Raw genomic sequence first — 18,938 nt, forward strand, 5'->3', positions numbered from 1 at the left:
AATACTCTGCTCTAACAACAATCTCATTTTCTAGCCTGGGGTGTAAAATGACACCAAATTCCACATAGGTTTCTTTATCTGCTATTTCTGGGAGCTTAAAAAAAGTTAGTTATTCTATAATACTATTCAGAGACAAAGATGTGTTTTTTCAAGGTTATCTCAAAAAGTAAAGAATTGCTCAATTAAAAAATGTTAGTTATTAATAAAAAAACACTCATAAAACTTAAAAAAAATTTTCTTCTAGATCACTATGAAATTCTGGTCAGTTGAATTCACTGACCTCTTTTATAGTTGTCTGGCACACAATAATTCATACTATATATACATTCAAGATTTTTACATGAAATAAAATTCAGAGTAAAAAATAACTTAGATAAGGAGGAAGACAATTATATATAATGCATATTGTCAAATAAGCTTGGGAAGGAGAATTGAGAAAGCTAAAAATAAAACCTTTATTTAGTACAGTTCCCTGAAGGGGTAGTCACTCATCTGCTTTTTCTCTCCAAGTTCTTTGTTCCATTGATCAGAGCCCATACCCTGAAGCTTAAGTCTTTAGTTCCAGAATATTCTATGTAAGATACTGGTAGGAAATCCAAAGTAATTCTCTCCAGAGTCCACTTTTGCTCTGCTTTATCTATCTCCTTAGCCTATGTGTGTTCCTTTTTATTTTTATTTAAAAAAATTTTTTTTAAAAAACCCTCACCTTCCATCTTGGATTCAATACTGTGTATTGGCTCCTAGGCAGAAGAGTGGTAAGGGCTAGGCAATGGAGTTCAAGTGACTTGCCCAGGGTCACACATCTAGGAAGCATCTGAGGCCATATTTTAACCTAGGACCTCCGGTCTCTAGCCCTGGCTCTCTCAATCCATTGAGCCACCCAGCTGACCCCTGTGTGTCTCTTTTTTAAAAAAACAAAAACAAAACTCCTGGGCACAACTCTAGCCTGTTTTGTGGGTCAAAGATTACTCTAGTCTAAATCTCTCCCAGGGCTGGGCGAGAACACTTGCCTCACTGAACTAGAAATCCCAGAATGCCAGTCAGGTCTCAAATCCTTATTAAATTTCTATGCAATCATAGACTTCTCAGAGTTGGAAAGGACTTCAGATGGTCTTTCCAGCCTTATTTGAAGAGCTTCAGTGATGTAAAACTTGCTTTATATGGACAATTAGTCTATTTTATTTTTTTTGACAGTTTTAATTGCTAGGCATTTTCTTCTTTTATATTGTGCTGAAGTGTGTGTCTCTGTAAACTCTGTAAATTTTTGCTGTTTGGCCCCCATCTTGTTTTGGGGCTAAGCAGCATGAACGTAATCACTCTTATCATGATTTGTTCTGAAGATACTTGAAAAATAACTCTCTTAGTCCTGTCTTCCCCCCACTACCTCATCAGTCTCCTTTTCTCCAGGCTAAGCATCCTCCTATTTTTAAACTAGTCGTTGGGGTAGCTTGGTGGCTTGAGTAGCTAGAGAGCCTGGCCAGGAGATGGGAAGTCCTGTGTTTAAATTTGATCTCAGACACTTCCTGGCTGTGTGACCCTGGGCAAATCACTTAACCCCAATTGCCTAACCCTTACTGCTCTTCTACCTTGGTAATGTTGATTCTGAGAGAGAAGGTGAGGGTTAAAACTAGAGCTTCTATGGTATGATTCCATCCCATTCACCATCTTCTAGCTTTTTTTTCTGGATATACAAGCATTTCCGATGTCTATCCTAAAAGGTAGAATCCAGAACTTTCAAGTGTGTTCTGGGTACACCATAATTCAGGAAGCCATCATTTCCCTAATTATGCACATTTTGCTTCTCTGAATTCACCCTGAGATAATACAGTAATTTTTTTTTAGCCTTCCTGGGCACCAGATCTCTATTATAAATCTGACCTTTTGGAATGCCACTGGATGGAATTGAACAGAGCTTTGTGTTGGTTCTGGAGACATGAAAGCGCTAGTTTATTCTCAGGGGTGAGCAGCTTACTGCTTTTCCACTGGTAGAATCTGTCTCACATTCATATTTATGTGAGCCACTGCCTCAGCCCAGGTCACTTCCTGCACTCATGTTTCTGCCAAGGCCTCTAGAATCCACATATTGCTATGACCATGTCTATATGAAAAAGGAATGTGGGAGAGTCTAATCAGGTTAGAGGTAGCTTTGATTTCACAATGCATTTCTTGAGTTTCTAATTGGAATGCCCGTGAACACATTCTTACGGTATGATAAACCTTGGAACCTATATTTCAACTTTGATCAACATTTATTAAGTATGTATTTTGTGTGGGGCGCTGGTTTGGGAAACAGCGAGACAGATTTTTATCTGGCCGCTAAAGAAAAATAAAATGAGAACAAAAGTGTAAGAACCGATGCATTTATAGAGCACAGGCTTCTTGTAGGGGAAAGCCATTTGCGTAGTGAGTGGCAAAACCAGGATTCCAAACCAAGTGTTCAAATGCAGTATTCTTTCCATTGTACCATATACTTCTCTGGGACTTAGTTTCTTTATCTATAAAATGGGCATAATTATACTTACACTGGCTCTTTTAAAGAGTGTTATATTGGAAAGTATTTGTCATCATAAAATGACGTAGAAATGTGAGCTTTTAATAAAGTGTTCTCATAGGTTGGCTTGATGGTACAGTTCAAGGGTGAACCCTTGTTACTTTTTCTTATTTCAATTCTGAATGCCCCAAAGTTCCCTTTTAGTAAGTCCCTTTGGCTCCCCTTGAAGTGGTGGGGTTTGGGGATTCGCCCCTAATTAAAGAAAACACCACAAACCATTACAAAACTCATAATGCCAATCTTGTATTAGCATAATAACATGTTTCTTAAGCGCTTACGCCCCTACTACCACTCCATTGCCTCATTCTCTCCATCTTTTGTGCTAAAAGGTCATGTACTTTCCTCACAGGAATGCCTTCAAGTTCTTACTCTGAGTCTGTTTACTTGTACTTTAGACACAAGTCCAACAGCCTCCTCTGATTCCTCCGCCCAATCAGATTAGAAGTAGTTATAAGGAAGGCTGATTAAGATATAGGCAGGAACCCTGATGACAGTCAGGAATGACAAAGAAGAAGACAATAAAATAAAAATAAAATTAATCCCACTTATTAATCCCTTTTTTTGGTAGATGAAAGTTTTTTTCACTCCTTTATTTGGGTTTATGTTTGGGGGGGGGGGGGTTTGGTTCTACAAGATTACTCACCTACAAAAGCGAACACCATAGAAACATCATGTCACACTTTATTCCCAAGGCACTTTCTCTACCACCACCCTATGAGATAGGTAGTACAAATAAATGCTCATCAGGACTAAGGGACTCATGAACGCTCAGTGTTGGAGGCAAGATTAGAATCAAAAGAGAGGGAGGATGGGGCAGCTGGGTAGCTCAGTGGATTGAGAGTCAGGCCTAGAGACAGGAGGTCCTAGGTTCAAACCCGGCCTCAGCCACTTCCCAGCTGTGTGACCCTGGGCAAGTCACTTGACCCCCATTGCCCACCCTTACCAATCTTCCACCTATGAGACAATACACCGAAGTACAAGGGTTAAAAAAAAAAAAAAAAGAGAGGGAGGATGAAGTGAACTCTAGTGGGTCCCACCATGAGGTTTCCTTTCCTATTAGCATATCCTGATCTCCTGCTCTACTCTCAGAGTGTTTCTGTGAAAGATGAGAAGTGAGGGCAGCTGGGTGGCTCAGTGGAAAGAGAACCAGATCTGGGGATAGGATTAAACTCAGTCCTGGATTTAAATCTGGCCCCAGATAATTCTTAACTGTTTGACCCTGGACAAATCAGGCAAGTCCAATTGCCTAGCTGTTACTACTCTTCTGCCATTGCTTGATCATATACTTAATCTTCAGTTTCTACCCCAAAGATTTCCTTTTAAATCTTTTTTTTCTTTCTTTCTGAAGATGGTTCTTCTATTTTCACTCAGTCTGGAATTACAGCAGCCACTCACACAGGCAGATCCATTGCTGATTGGCATGGGAATGGGATCTGTTTTGTTTCTGACCTAGGGCAAGTCCCATGACCCCCAGGGGCTCCCTGATGCTGGACTTAGGGTGGACACACCCAAAAGGCATTAGCCCACTGCAACTCAGAGCTCCCCAGCTCAAGTGGTCTACCAGCAGGATTTATAGGAATGTACCATCACAACCAGCTATCAGTTTAACTCTAGGCAACAAAATAAAAAGATGAGTGACTTGATGAGATGAGGCTTATTCCATATCATCCAGAAATGACACAGGCACAAGGAGGAAGAGTCGGGAGCAAAGCTCAGTGATAACAATTATTCAGGGTCCATGTGAGTAAAACGAGAATGGTGGAATGTGGGACAACTCCATACACTTTCATGTGCAATGTAGAAAAATCTGTAACATCATGATTCAATGAAAAAAGAACCAGTGACTCTGGAGTTGGAAGACCTGAGTTCAAACCCTGCTTCTGACACTTACTACCTGTATACTACCTGTATAACTCTTGGGCAAGTTATTTAAATTTAATTTAAATTCCCTGGGCCTCCACGTTAATATGTGAGTGTAGGGGTATGTATATGTGTGTGCATGTGTGTACACATACTACATACATATATACATGTGTGATATCAATAATATAAATTTGTATGTTTATATTTATATATGTTACATGCATACATACACACATATACACCTGTTGCCTCTGGCCTTATTTCATCTGAAGATGGTATGACCCTGACATTTCTCCCTTTTACAGGTAGAATCTTCCCAAGAAGCCAATGCTGATGTCATGAGAGAGATGACCAAGAAACTATACAGTCAATATGAAGAAAAACTACAGCAAGAACACCAAAAACATAATGCAGAGAAAGAGGCTCTCCTGGTATGTAAGGGGGAGCCATGAAATGAAAACCATGAGAAGTTTTTTGTTTTTATTTTGTTTTTCTCCTCATCAGTGTAGTCACAATCATAGGACTAGAGCACAAGAGAAGGATCGAGTTCATTTATTTGTTCCTTGAAATTCTTCCTAGAAATGACTTCCCAGGACCTGCCAAATTAATTTCAGACTTTGCCTGACATATAAGTTCTTCCACCATACAGACATGAACTGCCTTTCCAGTTTTATCTCCACAAATAAAATCCCTTCAAGCCTTCCCTATATGGCAGGAAAGCTGAAATCTTTACTTTGTTCTATTTACAGCGTTAAATAGCACCTTTCTGCATATAAGTGGGAAGAATACCAACTAGTCGAACCCTGCTTAGGCTTCCTTAGAATTAAAAGAAGGTGATTAGCTTTTCATCTTTACCCTTGCTATAGTTACCATAGAGGAAGGTATGTGGTCCTTATGGTTTTCTATGTGGGGTCTAAATCCTAAAGGATTTTCTAGATTTATTGAAATAGAGAAGGTCACTGGATTTGGAGTTTAAGGCCCTGGGTTGGAATACTGACTCTGCCAATGTGACTCTGAACAAGTAACCGGCTCTGCTTTCCTCACCCACAAAATGAAGGGAGTTAGCTCAGTGGCCTTTGAAGTTCCTTCCCAGGTCTACATCTATGATCTTAAAAATAGGATTTCCTTGTTTTTAAATAGAGGTTTTAAAATGATCCCATCCTTTTAGAAGCCTAAGCTCTGATATCCCTAAAAAGAAAGATACTTGAGCCAAGATGAATGCTCTGGATAAACTCTGTGTGTTAAGATAAAGAATTTGTTTTGAAGGAAGAGACCAATAATTTTCTGAAAGCCATTGAGGAGGCCAATATCAAGATGAAAGCAGCAGAGACCAGCCTTGAGGAGCGAGACCAAAGGATTGGAGAGCTGGACAGACTTATTGAACGTATGGAAAAGGTATCCCCGACACTCTCCTTTCTCCTTCTTTCTCTCAAACTCCCTGGAGTGACATAATTCTCTAGACTGAAACCGTACTTCAGCATTCCGCAATTCTTTTCATTCCATGATACACTATGTACTGTAGAAATATTCCCTGACCCCTGTGAGCATGGTGTAGGGTGGGAGGGCAGGGATGGTTGAGAGTGTCGGACACTTTTTAATAGGAGGATGTTAAGGGCAGACTGAGGAGTTGTAGGTCATTCCTCTGGAGCAGTTCTCAAAATGTGGTTTGTGGACCAACTCTTAAGACCATTTTGATGGTTCTGTGAAGTCAAAACTATTTTCATAATAATGATGTCATCTGAATTCTAAAACAGTAAATACTCATAATTCTAACTCAGGTAAATAAAGGCTCTTTCAGGTCCTCTATTAAAGGGTATCCTGAAAGCAAAAAAGCTTGAGAACTGCTGCTCTAGAGGATTCATGACTACTAAAGTCATAGAAGAGAAACGACAGAGAGGAAGAATTGGTTAAGGGGAAAAAAAGAATAAAGAAATTAAAGGTGAAAAAGAAGAAATAAGGAAGAGAAAAGCGTGAGCTTCTGCTCAGTTATATGATAGCCTGGAATATAGTAATCATTTAATGCATTTCTATTGATTGATTTGCTTCTAATTACATTTGATGGCTCAGGACTAAAATTAATATACAAATGTGCTGGACCCTCTTTGACTATGGTTGCTAAGTCCAGGTGACCTACTGAAACCATTTACCATGGTTACCCCTCAGAGACCTGGGAGAAAGGAAATCCATGTCCTTAAATACTTTTATAGAGAAAAACAGGAAGAAGGGGCTGTTACTGACTATATTAAACTTAAATAGTTCTTTCCACTCCCTCAGGTGAAAATATTAGCCATTTCCACAAAATGAAATTTGGGGCCCTGAAGCAAAAATTTCAAAAGAGGTTTTGCCCTTCCCTTTGTTAGTTGAAAAATTCATAGCTCTCCAGTGCTTGGAAAGGGCTTAACTGAAATAGGAAATGTAGTAAATTCAGTGTTTATGGAGCCTGAGGGGTGCCTAGTGATTTTCAATAAAGCTAATGTGTGTATTTGGGGTGCTTGCAAGCTTACTTCAGTTTGTAACAATGTGACTCACTTTTCCCTAAGAATGTCAGTTTTCTTTCTGCTGAATGGCTAAATCCTTTTACAAGTTTGTTGAAAATTAAAAGAATAGGGAGAATATGAGGTAGTGCTCCTGGCTTCCTCTTCTTTCTCTCTGTAGACATATACCTTATTCAGAGATGGTGTGAAATAGCAGAACCATCAATGGGTTTGGAGTCAGAGGATCTATGGTGACAGTGGGCAAGTCACTTATCCTTTCTTGGCCTCAGTTTCTTCATCTGTAAAATAAGGGATTTGAACTAGATGGCCCACGAGGTCCTCTAGAGCTATGATCCCTTTGTGGTGTTTTCTAAATTGTCCCTGAATTGTGTGTCTGTTTAGGGGCAATGCCCTGCAGATTTAGATACAGGCAAGTCTGCTATAACTGGGTATATACATTCCTTCAAAGCAGTGTGCTATTCAGAATCACACAATAAAAACCATAGGACTTTTGAGAAAAATGGAGTTGGGGCATCATGTTAAAAATTTTTTGTCAGTGACAGGAACCTAATAAAAATGGGTAGCAAAGTTCAATATGTGTTAAATGGTTAAGAAATACACAAATACTCTGATAAATAGTGGTCTTGACAGTAGTAGCAAGTCACAACCCTGAGGAGGCCGTTAAGGAAAGAGGCAGGAGTGGAGATGGTGAAGTGGGCCTTTCTCTGCTCAGAGCTTCTACTGCAAAAGAGGGTATTCAAGGGGCAGCTGGGTGGCTCAGTGGATTGAGAGCCAGGGCTAGAGATGGGAGGTCCTGGCTTAAAATCTGGCCTCAGTCACTTCCTAACTGGGTGACTCTGGGCAAGGTGCTTTATCCCCATTGCCTAGCCCTTCCTGCTCTTCTGTCTTTGAACCAATACACAGTAGTGATTCTAAGATAGGTTTAAAAGCAAAACAAAACAAAAAGAATATATACGATTAACATGGCACTTTACCTAGACAAAAGTGTGAAGTTTGCTTTTGGAAGTGGGTATTGGCAAGGTTGCAGCTTTTGAGTTATTGTGGGGATGTACAGTTTCCTTCATCTTTACCGTTTCTTTTTCTGAAACAAATTTTATTGATGTCTTCCATTTTATCCTTCATCACAGTAATACCAAGTATCCCTTCCCCCCTTCCTCTCAGAGAGCCATCCCATATTTGTTGTTGTTCAGACATTCCTTTATATCTGATTCTTTGTGACCTGATGGGGCAAACTGTCAATTGGTTTTCTTCGCAAAGATACTGGAGTAGTTAGCCATTTCCTTTTCCAGTGGATCAAGGCAAACAGAGATTAAGTAACATGCCCAGGGTCACACAGCTAATGAATGTCTGAAGCCTGATTTGAATTCAGGTCTTTCTAACTCCAGACCCAGAGTATATCCCTGAGCCACCATATACCCAATATTATTTTTTAGAGAGGAGGAAAAATCATTTTAACTCATCAGTACATATGTACCATAGGTGGTACTTGTGGACTTCCTACTTACACAAAGGGATAGGTTGGGGTTTTGTTCTCATAACACTTCATTTGAGTCCTGCTTGATTTTCATAATTTTGTTACATTCACTTTTGATTTTTTTTCCATTCACATTGTGGTAGCTACTGATTTTATTGTTTTCTTGGCTCTCTGCATCAGTTCATAGAAGTCTTTCCTTACTTCTCTGTATTCATCCCACACATCATTTCTTATAGCACAGTTAAATATTCTGTTCCACAATAAATATTCATGTACCACAATTTCTTTAGCAATCTTCCAGTTGATGACCATCTACTCTTTCCAGTTCTTTGCTACCACAAAAAATGCTTTGGTATCATACGTAGACACATTCTTGCTGTTTCCTGTTGAAGAAACTGCAGAAGCAAACTCAACAGTTGTGTAACGCTCAAAATGTTCCCTAATATATTAATCATGTTTTAACAAATTCATGTTTTTGAGACAAATATTTTAGCAGAACTTAGGTCCCAAATCAAAGCAGACCCTTTCTCTTTTGCCACCAAACCAGTGTTTTAATTTTGGGCGTACTTCACTTGAGTATCTTAATAATCCTTAAATCATTCCTGTTTTTTCTTCTAACAGTAAAAAGTGTCTTTATAAATGTTCTGCTATAACTTCTACCCCCCAAATTACCTTACCACCCAAACCAACAACACTATATTTCCCCAAACTTCTTGACATAGCAATGAATATTAAAAAGCTAAAAGTCATGTCATCTTTGTTACTCCTCATTTATCAGCTCTTCCAAGCACCTCTTTGGTACTCTAAATTTGATATTTCTGATTTAGGAATCTAGTGGGATGCTCCAGAGCATTTTATTTTTGAAATTAAATCAATAATTTTGAAATAAAAATCTATTTAATCTTCCTCCCATCTCTCCACTGAAAAAAAGAAAAAGAAAAACATTTGCATAGTCAAGGAAAACACGTGTTGTTCATGTTAAAAAATATGTATCTCATTTTGTACTTTAAGTCTGTCATCCTTCTGCCAGGAGGTGGGTAACATGCTTCCACATCAGTCCTTTGGAATTTGGGTTGGCTTTTGCATTAATCAGAGTTCTTAAATTTTTGACAGTTGCTTTGACAATGTTGTTATTGTATAAATTGTTCTGGTTCTGTTCATTTCACTTGGTCTAAGGTATGTTAAAACTAAGTTTGAGAAATAGTTATATCATGATAACGTGGGGAACTAAAGATTGTGATGTAGATTCTTGAGGTCAGAGATTCGTCTCCATTATATTAGGCTGCCCTCTCTCTGTGGGCCCAGATTTTCATTCCTGCTCATTCTCAATCGCTTCTTCTCTAATATTCTATAAAGATGACATTGGCCTTAGCAGCAGGGCAGAACTTTACCTCTCCTTCTAGTCTCCTCAGTATTAAGTGCCTCCTTGAGGCTTATGAATGCTTTAAGGCAGTTTATAGGACCCCTGAACTAACTGCTATAGCATGATGAGAATTGAAAGATATTCATTCACCCTAAATACCAGGCAAGTAAAGAACATAATGGATAGAGTGCTGGACCTGGAGAGAAGATCTAAATTCAAATTCCTTTTCAGACAGTTGGACAAGTCACCTAAACTCCCTAAACTTTAGGTTCCTCATTTGTAAAATTGGGATCATAATAGCACCTGCCTCACGGGCTTCTTATTAGGATAAGACAAGATAGTAAAAGTAAGCATTCACTGATTTTAAAATACTATGTAAATGCTTGGTATTATTATTAACCTAAGAAGGAAGGCTTGGGAGACTTTCTCACTCTGTTATCTATGATTCTATGAGTCAAAAAGAAAAGGTTTAAGTCAACCAAATATCCTAGTCCTTAATTCCTTCTACCTCCTATCAAGCCCAAGGAAGCTAGCACATTGGCTGTTCAAATTGCCTTGAAGTTTTGATAAGTCTGAAGTAGGTGCTTAGTCTCCTGGTTGGACTCATTGCCTCAAGTTTTTCTTATTCCACACAATCTTCCATTCAGCTGTCAAACTGATCTTTGTAAAATACAGCTTGGACTTTGTCTTCCCTCTATTCAATAAACTGCAGTACCTAGTACCTTCTTTTGTTTGGTCTTTAAATTCCTGGAATAACCTGACTCCTCATCTTTCTAACCTTTTTTACATCTTACTCCCCTCCATGCATTCAGCAGTCCACCAATACTTGATGTTTCTTACTCGACACTCCATCATTCAAGTCTAAGCTCTTTCCCTAGCTTTCCCCTAAGACCATCTCCTCATTTTTCCTTCCTGGCTTCTTTCAGGTCTCAGCTAAAGTTCTCACTTCTACAAAAAGCCTTCTTCTAGTTCTTTTTAATATTCGTGTTTTCCCTCTAAGACCACTTCCAATGTTTCCTATCATGCTAGTACATAATTGTTTACATGTTCCTTCCTCCTTTTACATTGAGTTCCTTAAGAGTGGAGGATGTTTTTTGCCTTTCTTTTGTATTCCCCCGAACTTAGCACAGTGCCTGGCACATATTAGGCACCTAATAAGTAGTAGGTAAATGATTGATTGAGATGGGCTTAATTAGACTGTGATACACAAAAAGATCTAGATCGCCAGCTGTTTGGGAAGCCAGCCTTCCCTAGAAATCAGGGTGGTAACTAGCCATTTTTTTTTTACTTGGAGCAATTCATATAAAATCTTTCTGGAATAAGGAAGATTAAGCATGCTCAGATATTACTGAAGAGGTCACCTTGGCAGGAAGCAGGATTAGGGGCCGAGTAGCAGACTAGGGTAGAGTTCCCTTAGATTACATGTACCTGCCTGCTTTTTGGTAGCACGCTATTTTATCTAATCTTAAAGCCAAAAAAATTATTAGGTATTATGTCATTTAATTCCCTAGTTTTACAGGTTAGGAAGTGGAGTCCCCAAAAGATCAGAGGTCTGAGCTAGATTCCTTGTCCAGAGCTTCTTTCACTATAGCAGCCATTTGCAAATTGGGCATTTCTTCATTTGACTTTCCTGTAAACTTGTAAGTAAGCATAAAAATGTCCCTCAAGTCCTTATGACTTTCTCTCCATAGCTTTAGAATAGATTTCCTCTCCTCTAAATTATCATTTCCATTTAGGGTTGAAGAAATGTCTCCTTGGCTAAGCTAAAATTTGGCATGCCAAATTACGACCCTTCTCCCCATCCTACTCATACTCTTTACCCCCACCAATAAATCTTTGAGAGCAGAAATGCTGCCAGCCCCTTATCAGGTATGGGAACAGCCTGCCAGGAAGGATGAATTGTGTTACTGTTTGTAGTCTTACTTCCCATTTCCTGACCTCACTTCTTCTATTTTTGGACTTCGCTCAAGGGCAAAATTTTACTTTATGAATGCCTTGTCAATTAGAAGCTTTAATTTCTAGTTCTCTTCAGAAACAATACTGAAAATGCTATCTTGATCCACATTGAATTCAAAGTTAGATACCATGGTCCTGCTTTACTACCTCCCCCCCTTCTGTTTATTAATCATAGACCTGTGATCTCATCCTTCTGGATATTCCCTCTAAAATTCCTTTACCTATATAATTATTTTCTTTGCCTTTCCATAAATCTGCTTCAGAAGCTCAACCAACCAATCAGTTAATTAATATATACTTATTAAATGCCTACAATGTCCCAAGCCCTATGATAGGACCTGGGGATACAAAGGAGAAAACCTAAGTAGCCCTTGCCTCAAGGAGCTGATATTTTGTCAAGGGAGATAACGTATATACAATCAACAAGTATATATAAGGTATATTCAAAATAAATATACAGAGATCTGCCCCAATAAACTAAGGCTTTCCTATGCTTCTTGTAATATATTGGGGGTACCAATGAAACAAGAGGGCTCTTCCTCTGTTGTCTCTCAGGCTCACTACATGACTGGTGAGGTAAAGGAGTAGAATTTTTGTAGGGAGAAGAGAAAGTATTTTTTGTTGCTGTTCAGTCATTTCTGACTATTTGTGACCCCATTTGGAAATTCCTTGGCAAAGAGATTAAGAGAGGTTTACCCTTTCTTTCTCCAGCTCATTTTATAGATGAAGAAGCTGAGGCCAACAGGGTTAAGTGACTTGGGCAGGATCACACAGTTGTTTCAAGTTCTATCTTTTTGAGTAGTGCTGAATAAATTTAATACCTTCTTTGCTCAATTATTTGAATTATTATCATCTTGAGGCTTCTCTTCTCCAGGCCAGATGTTCCCAGTTGTCTCTTATGATCCTCTGGTGTCATGGAAAAAGTGACAGATTTGGAATCAAGATCTATGTTCAAAAAAAAAAATCTGTGTTCAAGTTCTGGGTTTGCCATTTGCTAGTTGTGAGACCTTGAATCTCAGTTTTATCATCTATAAAGGAAAGATATAGTATTTGTATTATATAATTTACAGGATTTGTATAAGGAGCAAATTAGATAATAGTGCTACTATGTGAATATATATGTATATATCTATATCTATATTGTAATGATTAACTTTTAATGGTTTGGTTAAAATATATGAAGATTACAAATAATAGTGGTGGTTGCTGATTCAAAGTATTACTGCTCAAATTTGAAATGACTTAATAGCTTTTATTTATAAAAGAGGTGGAAAGAGTGAAAGCAGAGAAATACAAAAGGGTAGAGAAGACATTAGCCTATCTAACTAAATATTGCTCTGGTGCTCTACTTAGGCAGGACTTGTTGACCTTCAACAGGAATTAAACTCTCTCCAGAAAACAGGAAGGGAAAGCCAGTTATCTACTCACCTGAGTTCCCTCCAAGAGGCAGGTCAAGACAATGACTGAGCTGAAGGTGATTCTTGAGGCCTGACTTTCTACCTTGAGCCGACCTTCTTGAAGCTGACTTCCCTCTTGAAGTCCAACTCCTTCTTGAAGCTGACTTCCTTCTTCTCCAGAAAATCAGGCCCTTTTATAGTGGGTTCTTGTCTCCTCTCCTTTTCACAGGGGCCAACCACAGCTTCCAATTTGTCTAGAACTTCCCAGGGGACAGTGTTTGTGGAAACCAATTCTCACCTTCTGGAGGGGTGAATACTCATCAAAAGAGTTCACAGATTCCTGGCTGACTGAGTTTCTGAGGGTGTGAATTCTCTAAGTGGTCTGCAAGCACCTCCATCTAGTTCAAGCTTTTGTTGATTCAATCAAAAGGTAGACAAAGGAGAGTTAATCCTGTCTTCACAATCTAGTGAGGTACTAAGTAGGGGTACTTAAGTTATTGTTAACCAAAGTGTTAGCTCCAACTAGGCAAAGAGAATAAAGGATTCTCTTTCACAAGTGTAATCTCAAAGAGAACAAAGAATTCCCTTTTACAATATGTATGTATGTATGTATGTGTGTGTGTATATAGGTATCCCTTCCACATGGTGACTTTCCCCATCACAGTCTTCATATACCTCGGGTTGGCAAAAGACATAAAATGATAAATTTTTTGGAATTTTGTGGAAGTCACAGAAAACATATGAAGGCCAGCAGATGACACAGAAAAAGTTTGGAAGCTCAGAAATGCATGATATATATAGATTACATATATAACATTAACCTTTATTTTTTAATGCTATAAATACACACAATTTCTTTTTTAAAGTTAAAAGAAGTAAAAATTAAAAGTGTGTGAAAAGAATGTGAAAGCCAGCAGATGCCACACAAAGGCTAGAAATGTTAACACTGACCTAGTGACTAAATCTTGAGCCCAAATTTTATAATAAGGTACTATAAAGACCCCACAAAAGAAAAAGAAAAAAATTGAGACTTCTTCTCTGGTACGAAGAGAGGGACAGAAATTATATTTGGATTTTCTAGATCTTGCTCCTAACCTGGGTGATGTGGAAAGGGTACTTGTACTTACGTGTGTGTGTGTGTGTGTGTGTGTGTGTGTGTGTGTGTATGTGTGTGTGTGTGTGTATGTAAATGTGCTAAATACATGAGTTGCTAGTCATATGGCATAATTTGCAGATTACTCGCCAGCTTTGTCATTTTCTTCTAGTTTGTCACTATCAATGTTTTTCTAGAGTTTGTCATTGTTCCTCTTAAAATGAGATGTCTAGGACTGAATAGATAGGCCAGATGTAGTCTGATCAGTACAGGGCATGATTGATTAGGTCTCCTGGATGAAGAGAACAGGTATTTCTTCTAATGAAGTCTTAAGACTGTATCAGCTTTTCTTTTGACAGTCAGATCACACTATATAACTTGGGCAAGAACTTTTCCCAAAGAGTGTTAATTCCCCGCTCCAGGATAGAAAGGATTATAGGCTATTTTCCTGGTACTGTATAGATTCCTAACATTGACAATCCATTCCAAACATTTCCCTCTCTTCTGAAATTTGGAGTTGTGAAGTGCTTCTGGAAAGAGTTTAGTGTCTTCATCCTAATTCTCCAGTACAAAAAACTTTATTATTCATCTTTTTTTTTTAAACCTTCCATCTTAAAATCAATACTTTGTATTGGTTCCAGTGTAGAAGAGCATTAAAGGCTAGGAAATGGGGTTTAAATGATCACAAAGCTCAGAAGTATCTGAGGTTAGATTTGAACTCTGAACCTCCCTTCTCTAGACCTGGATTTCAGTCTACTGAGCACTTAACCACTCCCTATTTATTCATCTTAGGAAAGCCAGATTTTTAGTATAGACTGAGTAAACTCCCATTTTTCAGAATGGCTGTGAAATTTAATGTTCTGGTTAAGTAGCTCTTGTGGTGAGCTTAAACTTAATATGTGTATCATAGCACGATTATTAAATTTCATAGAACTGGAAGATAGAAATACCTAACTGTAAAACTATATTGACCAAAATTTGCATTTTCTTTGATGATTCAGAAGGGAATTGAAGATTTTGTTAGCCTTGGATACTCATTATGAGCCTATCTGTGTAGAGAAGCAGTGTGCCATAATGGATAGTGTATTGGACAGAGAACCAGGAAAATTTAGTTGTCAGAGGTTCAGATCTCACCTCTGACACTTACCTTTTTAAACTTCAGTCATCTGTAAAATGAAACGGTAGGACTTGAAGGAAGGACCCTGAGGTTCCTCCTAGCTCTAAATCTATGATCTTATTAGACTGTAGTTGTAGAATATATAAGAATCTAGGCCAAGGTTGACCTTGTGATATACCATGGACTTTCCAGACGGTGATGGCAAACCTATGGCACACGTGTCAGCACTGACATGTGTAGCTATTTTCAGTGTCACATGGCCGCATACAGAGAAGTGTGGGGCCGCATGCCGAGGATGAAACATTTGCTGTAGTGTAGTGTAGACACTCTGTGCACTATAGATGACAATTCTACCTATGTTAATTTACCTATTTTGGTTTATTAAATACAGTTATATATTACAATTATACATCTTTGTTATTTAAACTATAAATATTGCGAAATTATGTTTTTTTTCTCAAAGTGACATATCACCCAAGATATACTCATTTTTTTGGCAAATTTTGACACGCCAAGCTCAAAAGATTGCCCAACACTGTTCAGAGGTACTAAAACTTAAAAATATACATCTGTCAAACTATCAAACTCCTTATTTATAATATATCTGTGTGTCCTAAAATTTGAGTCTAGAATATGCATACAAAACTGAACCAGATTAAAGATATTAGCTTTGTTAGAGGCTTGTTAAATTGAGTTTAATAATATACTTAATTGCTTTGGAGGCCTTTTTTGATGAATTAATTTAGTAAAGTTTCTCTCTGATTAGGAGCGCCAGCAACTTCAGCTACAGTTGCTTCAACATGAGACGGAGATGTCGGGAGGAGCTGTCAGCCCAGATTCTGACAAGGAAAGGTAGGCTAAAATATCTTTTGTCTTAAACTGAGTGGCCTCCAGCGGACAGAGTGTAGGACTGGAGTTGGAAGGGCCTAGTTTTAAATCTAGCCTCTGATACTTCCTAACTATATGGTGCAAGGCAAGCCATTTAACTCTGCCTAACCCCTCACCGCTCTTCTGTTTTAGAATTGCCATTGAGAAGAAGGTAAGGTCCAAAAAATAAATTAATGAATAAAAATAAATAAATAAATAAATGAAGCAAATTAAAAAGCCTCAATAGTCTAGGATTCATCATTGAAGTACTGTGTCTATGGGCAACAACCTTGCCTAGAGAGAGTTTTCATTTCCACATCTATTATCCCATTCGCATGGAATTTTAGTAGCTAGTTTTCTGGGACATAAAAATTATTAGTTCATATACTTTGGGTTGGTGAATAGATACCAGCATCAGAGTCAGAAAGGATTTGAATTCTGCCTCTGACATAGTGGGCAAGTCAACTAACCTTTCAGTGTTCTATACAACACTCTTTATTTTATTTTATTTTTTTAGAAAAAATTTCCATGGTTATATGATTCAAGTTCTTATTTTCCCCTTCACCCCCCCCAACCTACCCCCACCCAAGACGATGTACATTTCCACTGGTTTTAACATGTGTCATCTATCAAGACCTATTTCCCTATTATTGATAGTTATACTAGGGTGTTTGTTTTGAGTCTACATCCCTGGGCAACACTCTTTAGAATGTAAGTAGAAAGGAAGATGCTGACCTCCATCGATAGAGGGAATTTCTTTGTCTTAAGAGTTCCCTTTGTCAATGAAATCACAGGTGCAGTCCCTTTCCTTCTCCAGGAAAAGTGCAATCTATGAAATATTTTCCATAATTTGATTTGTGTAAAGGGCTAAATTTCTAACTGTTCAACAGAATGTACCATTTTGATGAAGAACCATCATTGAGAGTAATTCTGGCTTACAGATTTTAAAATTCTGACCCTTTTCTACTTTGTTCCCACTTTTACAGAAAATATTACTAAAGTTTCTTTGTACAAATTAAAATTATTTCCTACTATTTGTTTAACACTGGAAATGGGTAATTGGTACTCATTAGCAATAGAAACATTGCTAAGCCATGGAAAATTCCAAGTGGAGCAAATGTTTCAAGAGAGTAATACTGCTTTACATTTTCTTTGTTTACAACTCAAGGCTTTTTGAAGTTATAGGATTCTTCCTTTTCTCAAGGCCAAGAATTTTAATGCCCAATATCATTGGAGGGCATAACCTAGAAGTAATAGAAGAGACCCTAGTTAAAGCTTGAGATAGCTATACTGTTCTTCATGGATCACATAAGGACACCTCATTAAACCCCAGGATTCCAGAGAACATTGTTTGAAATGAAATACAGTGAATTCAACAAAATTTATTAAGTACCGACTATGCTAGACTTTGAGTATGCTACAAAGAAAAAAAAATAATGCTGTTCTTCCCCTCAAGAAGTTGATAACGTAATGGAGCAAGTGCATCTGTTTTAATAAATACAATGGAAGATAAAAAGAAATAGGGGCAAAGGAAAGATATTGACAAAATGCTATAATATTATAACAAAAACACTTATTACTTTCCAAATGACTCTCTCCCCTTTAGACCAATGCCATTCACAGGCCAAATCTTCTACTTTATAACTGTAAGAATAATGAAGCTAGAGTGAAAAAGCTTGGGTTTAAAACACACCTCCATCACTTTCTAGCCGTGTAATGTAGGACAAATAACTGAATTTCTTTGAGTCTGTTTCTTCTCCTATAAGAATAGGGATGGTTACAAGTGACTTGCTACTTTGAACAGTTATTGTAAGGATCAGATAAAAGAATGGATATGACAGTCCTTTGTAACTGTCAATTTCTATAGAAACCTAACTTCTCTCTTTCAACTCTGTCTTCCTTTCAACAAAAGAGAGGTTGGCAGGATTATGGTCCTTTTTAATAATACAACTTACTAGTGGCTACATAAGGAAGCATATCTCCTGAGTAGGTATTGCAAAGTGAATATACATGCAAAGGATCTTGGATTTCACATCTTGGAATTAGGCTATATTTCTTTAACAGTTTGACTGTATGTGTTGATTATATTGCCTCTAAAAGTAATTTAGTTGTTTTATATTCTCCTGATGTCAGGTATCAGCAGCTGGAAGAGGCAGCAGCTAGCCTGAGAGAGCGCATTAGACACCTGGATGATATGGTCCATTGCCAGCAGAAGAAAGTCAAGCAGATGGTTGAGGAGGTAAGCTTTTCATAAAGTATTAGAAAGCCAGAAATGCTGCCCATGGGCTTTAACAACATATTAGAGATGAGGCACCTCTGGCCAATAGACCAGATCTAGGCTTCTGTTTGATTTCATCAGCTCTTGGGTCAAAGTATTCTGACCGCAGTAATTTTAGCACAAAGATTAATAGCCACCTGCATAAGTTTCTGTGGCTATTCCATTCACAATGGAAATTCCTGAGGTTAGGGATCAAGCAGTTGAACATATTTTAATAGCTAATCAGCTGAACTATTTTCAAAGGGCTATGACAACTTATTTTGATAATCATAGTACACTGCCACACAGAGTATGATGAAAGTTGCTTGTCTCAACTAGTAAAGACTAAACTGGCTAAGTTTTTTTATGTCTTTAATTTGTTTTTCTTATTTTCCAACCCTTCCCTTCCCTTCCCTTCCCTTCCTTTTTTTCCTTCCTTTCCTTTCCTTTCCCTTCCCTTCCCTTTTTTCCTTCCTTCCCTTCTTTTCCCTTCCCTTTTTTCCTT

General features: G+C 38.0%; 1 protein-coding gene across 1 annotated transcript in view; it reads left to right on the plus strand.

The window, feature by feature from the left end:
• Window positions 1-18,938, plus strand: part of LOC123238017 (myocardial zonula adherens protein) — a 118,001-nt gene that overhangs the window by 56,374 nt on the left and 42,689 nt on the right. Inside the window, exons 7-10 of the mRNA XM_044665302.1 lie at window positions 4,720-4,845; window positions 5,681-5,809; window positions 16,076-16,161; window positions 18,310-18,415. Of these exons, the coding sequence (XP_044521237.1) occupies window positions 4,720-4,845; window positions 5,681-5,809; window positions 16,076-16,161; window positions 18,310-18,415 (447 nt within the window). The remainder of the gene's footprint in view (window positions 1-4,719; window positions 4,846-5,680; window positions 5,810-16,075; window positions 16,162-18,309; window positions 18,416-18,938) is intronic.

Source organism: Gracilinanus agilis, chromosome 2 (assembly GCF_016433145.1).
Source record: "Gracilinanus agilis isolate LMUSP501 chromosome 2, AgileGrace, whole genome shotgun sequence".
Lineage (NCBI taxonomy): Eukaryota > Metazoa > Chordata > Mammalia > Didelphimorphia > Didelphidae > Gracilinanus > Gracilinanus agilis.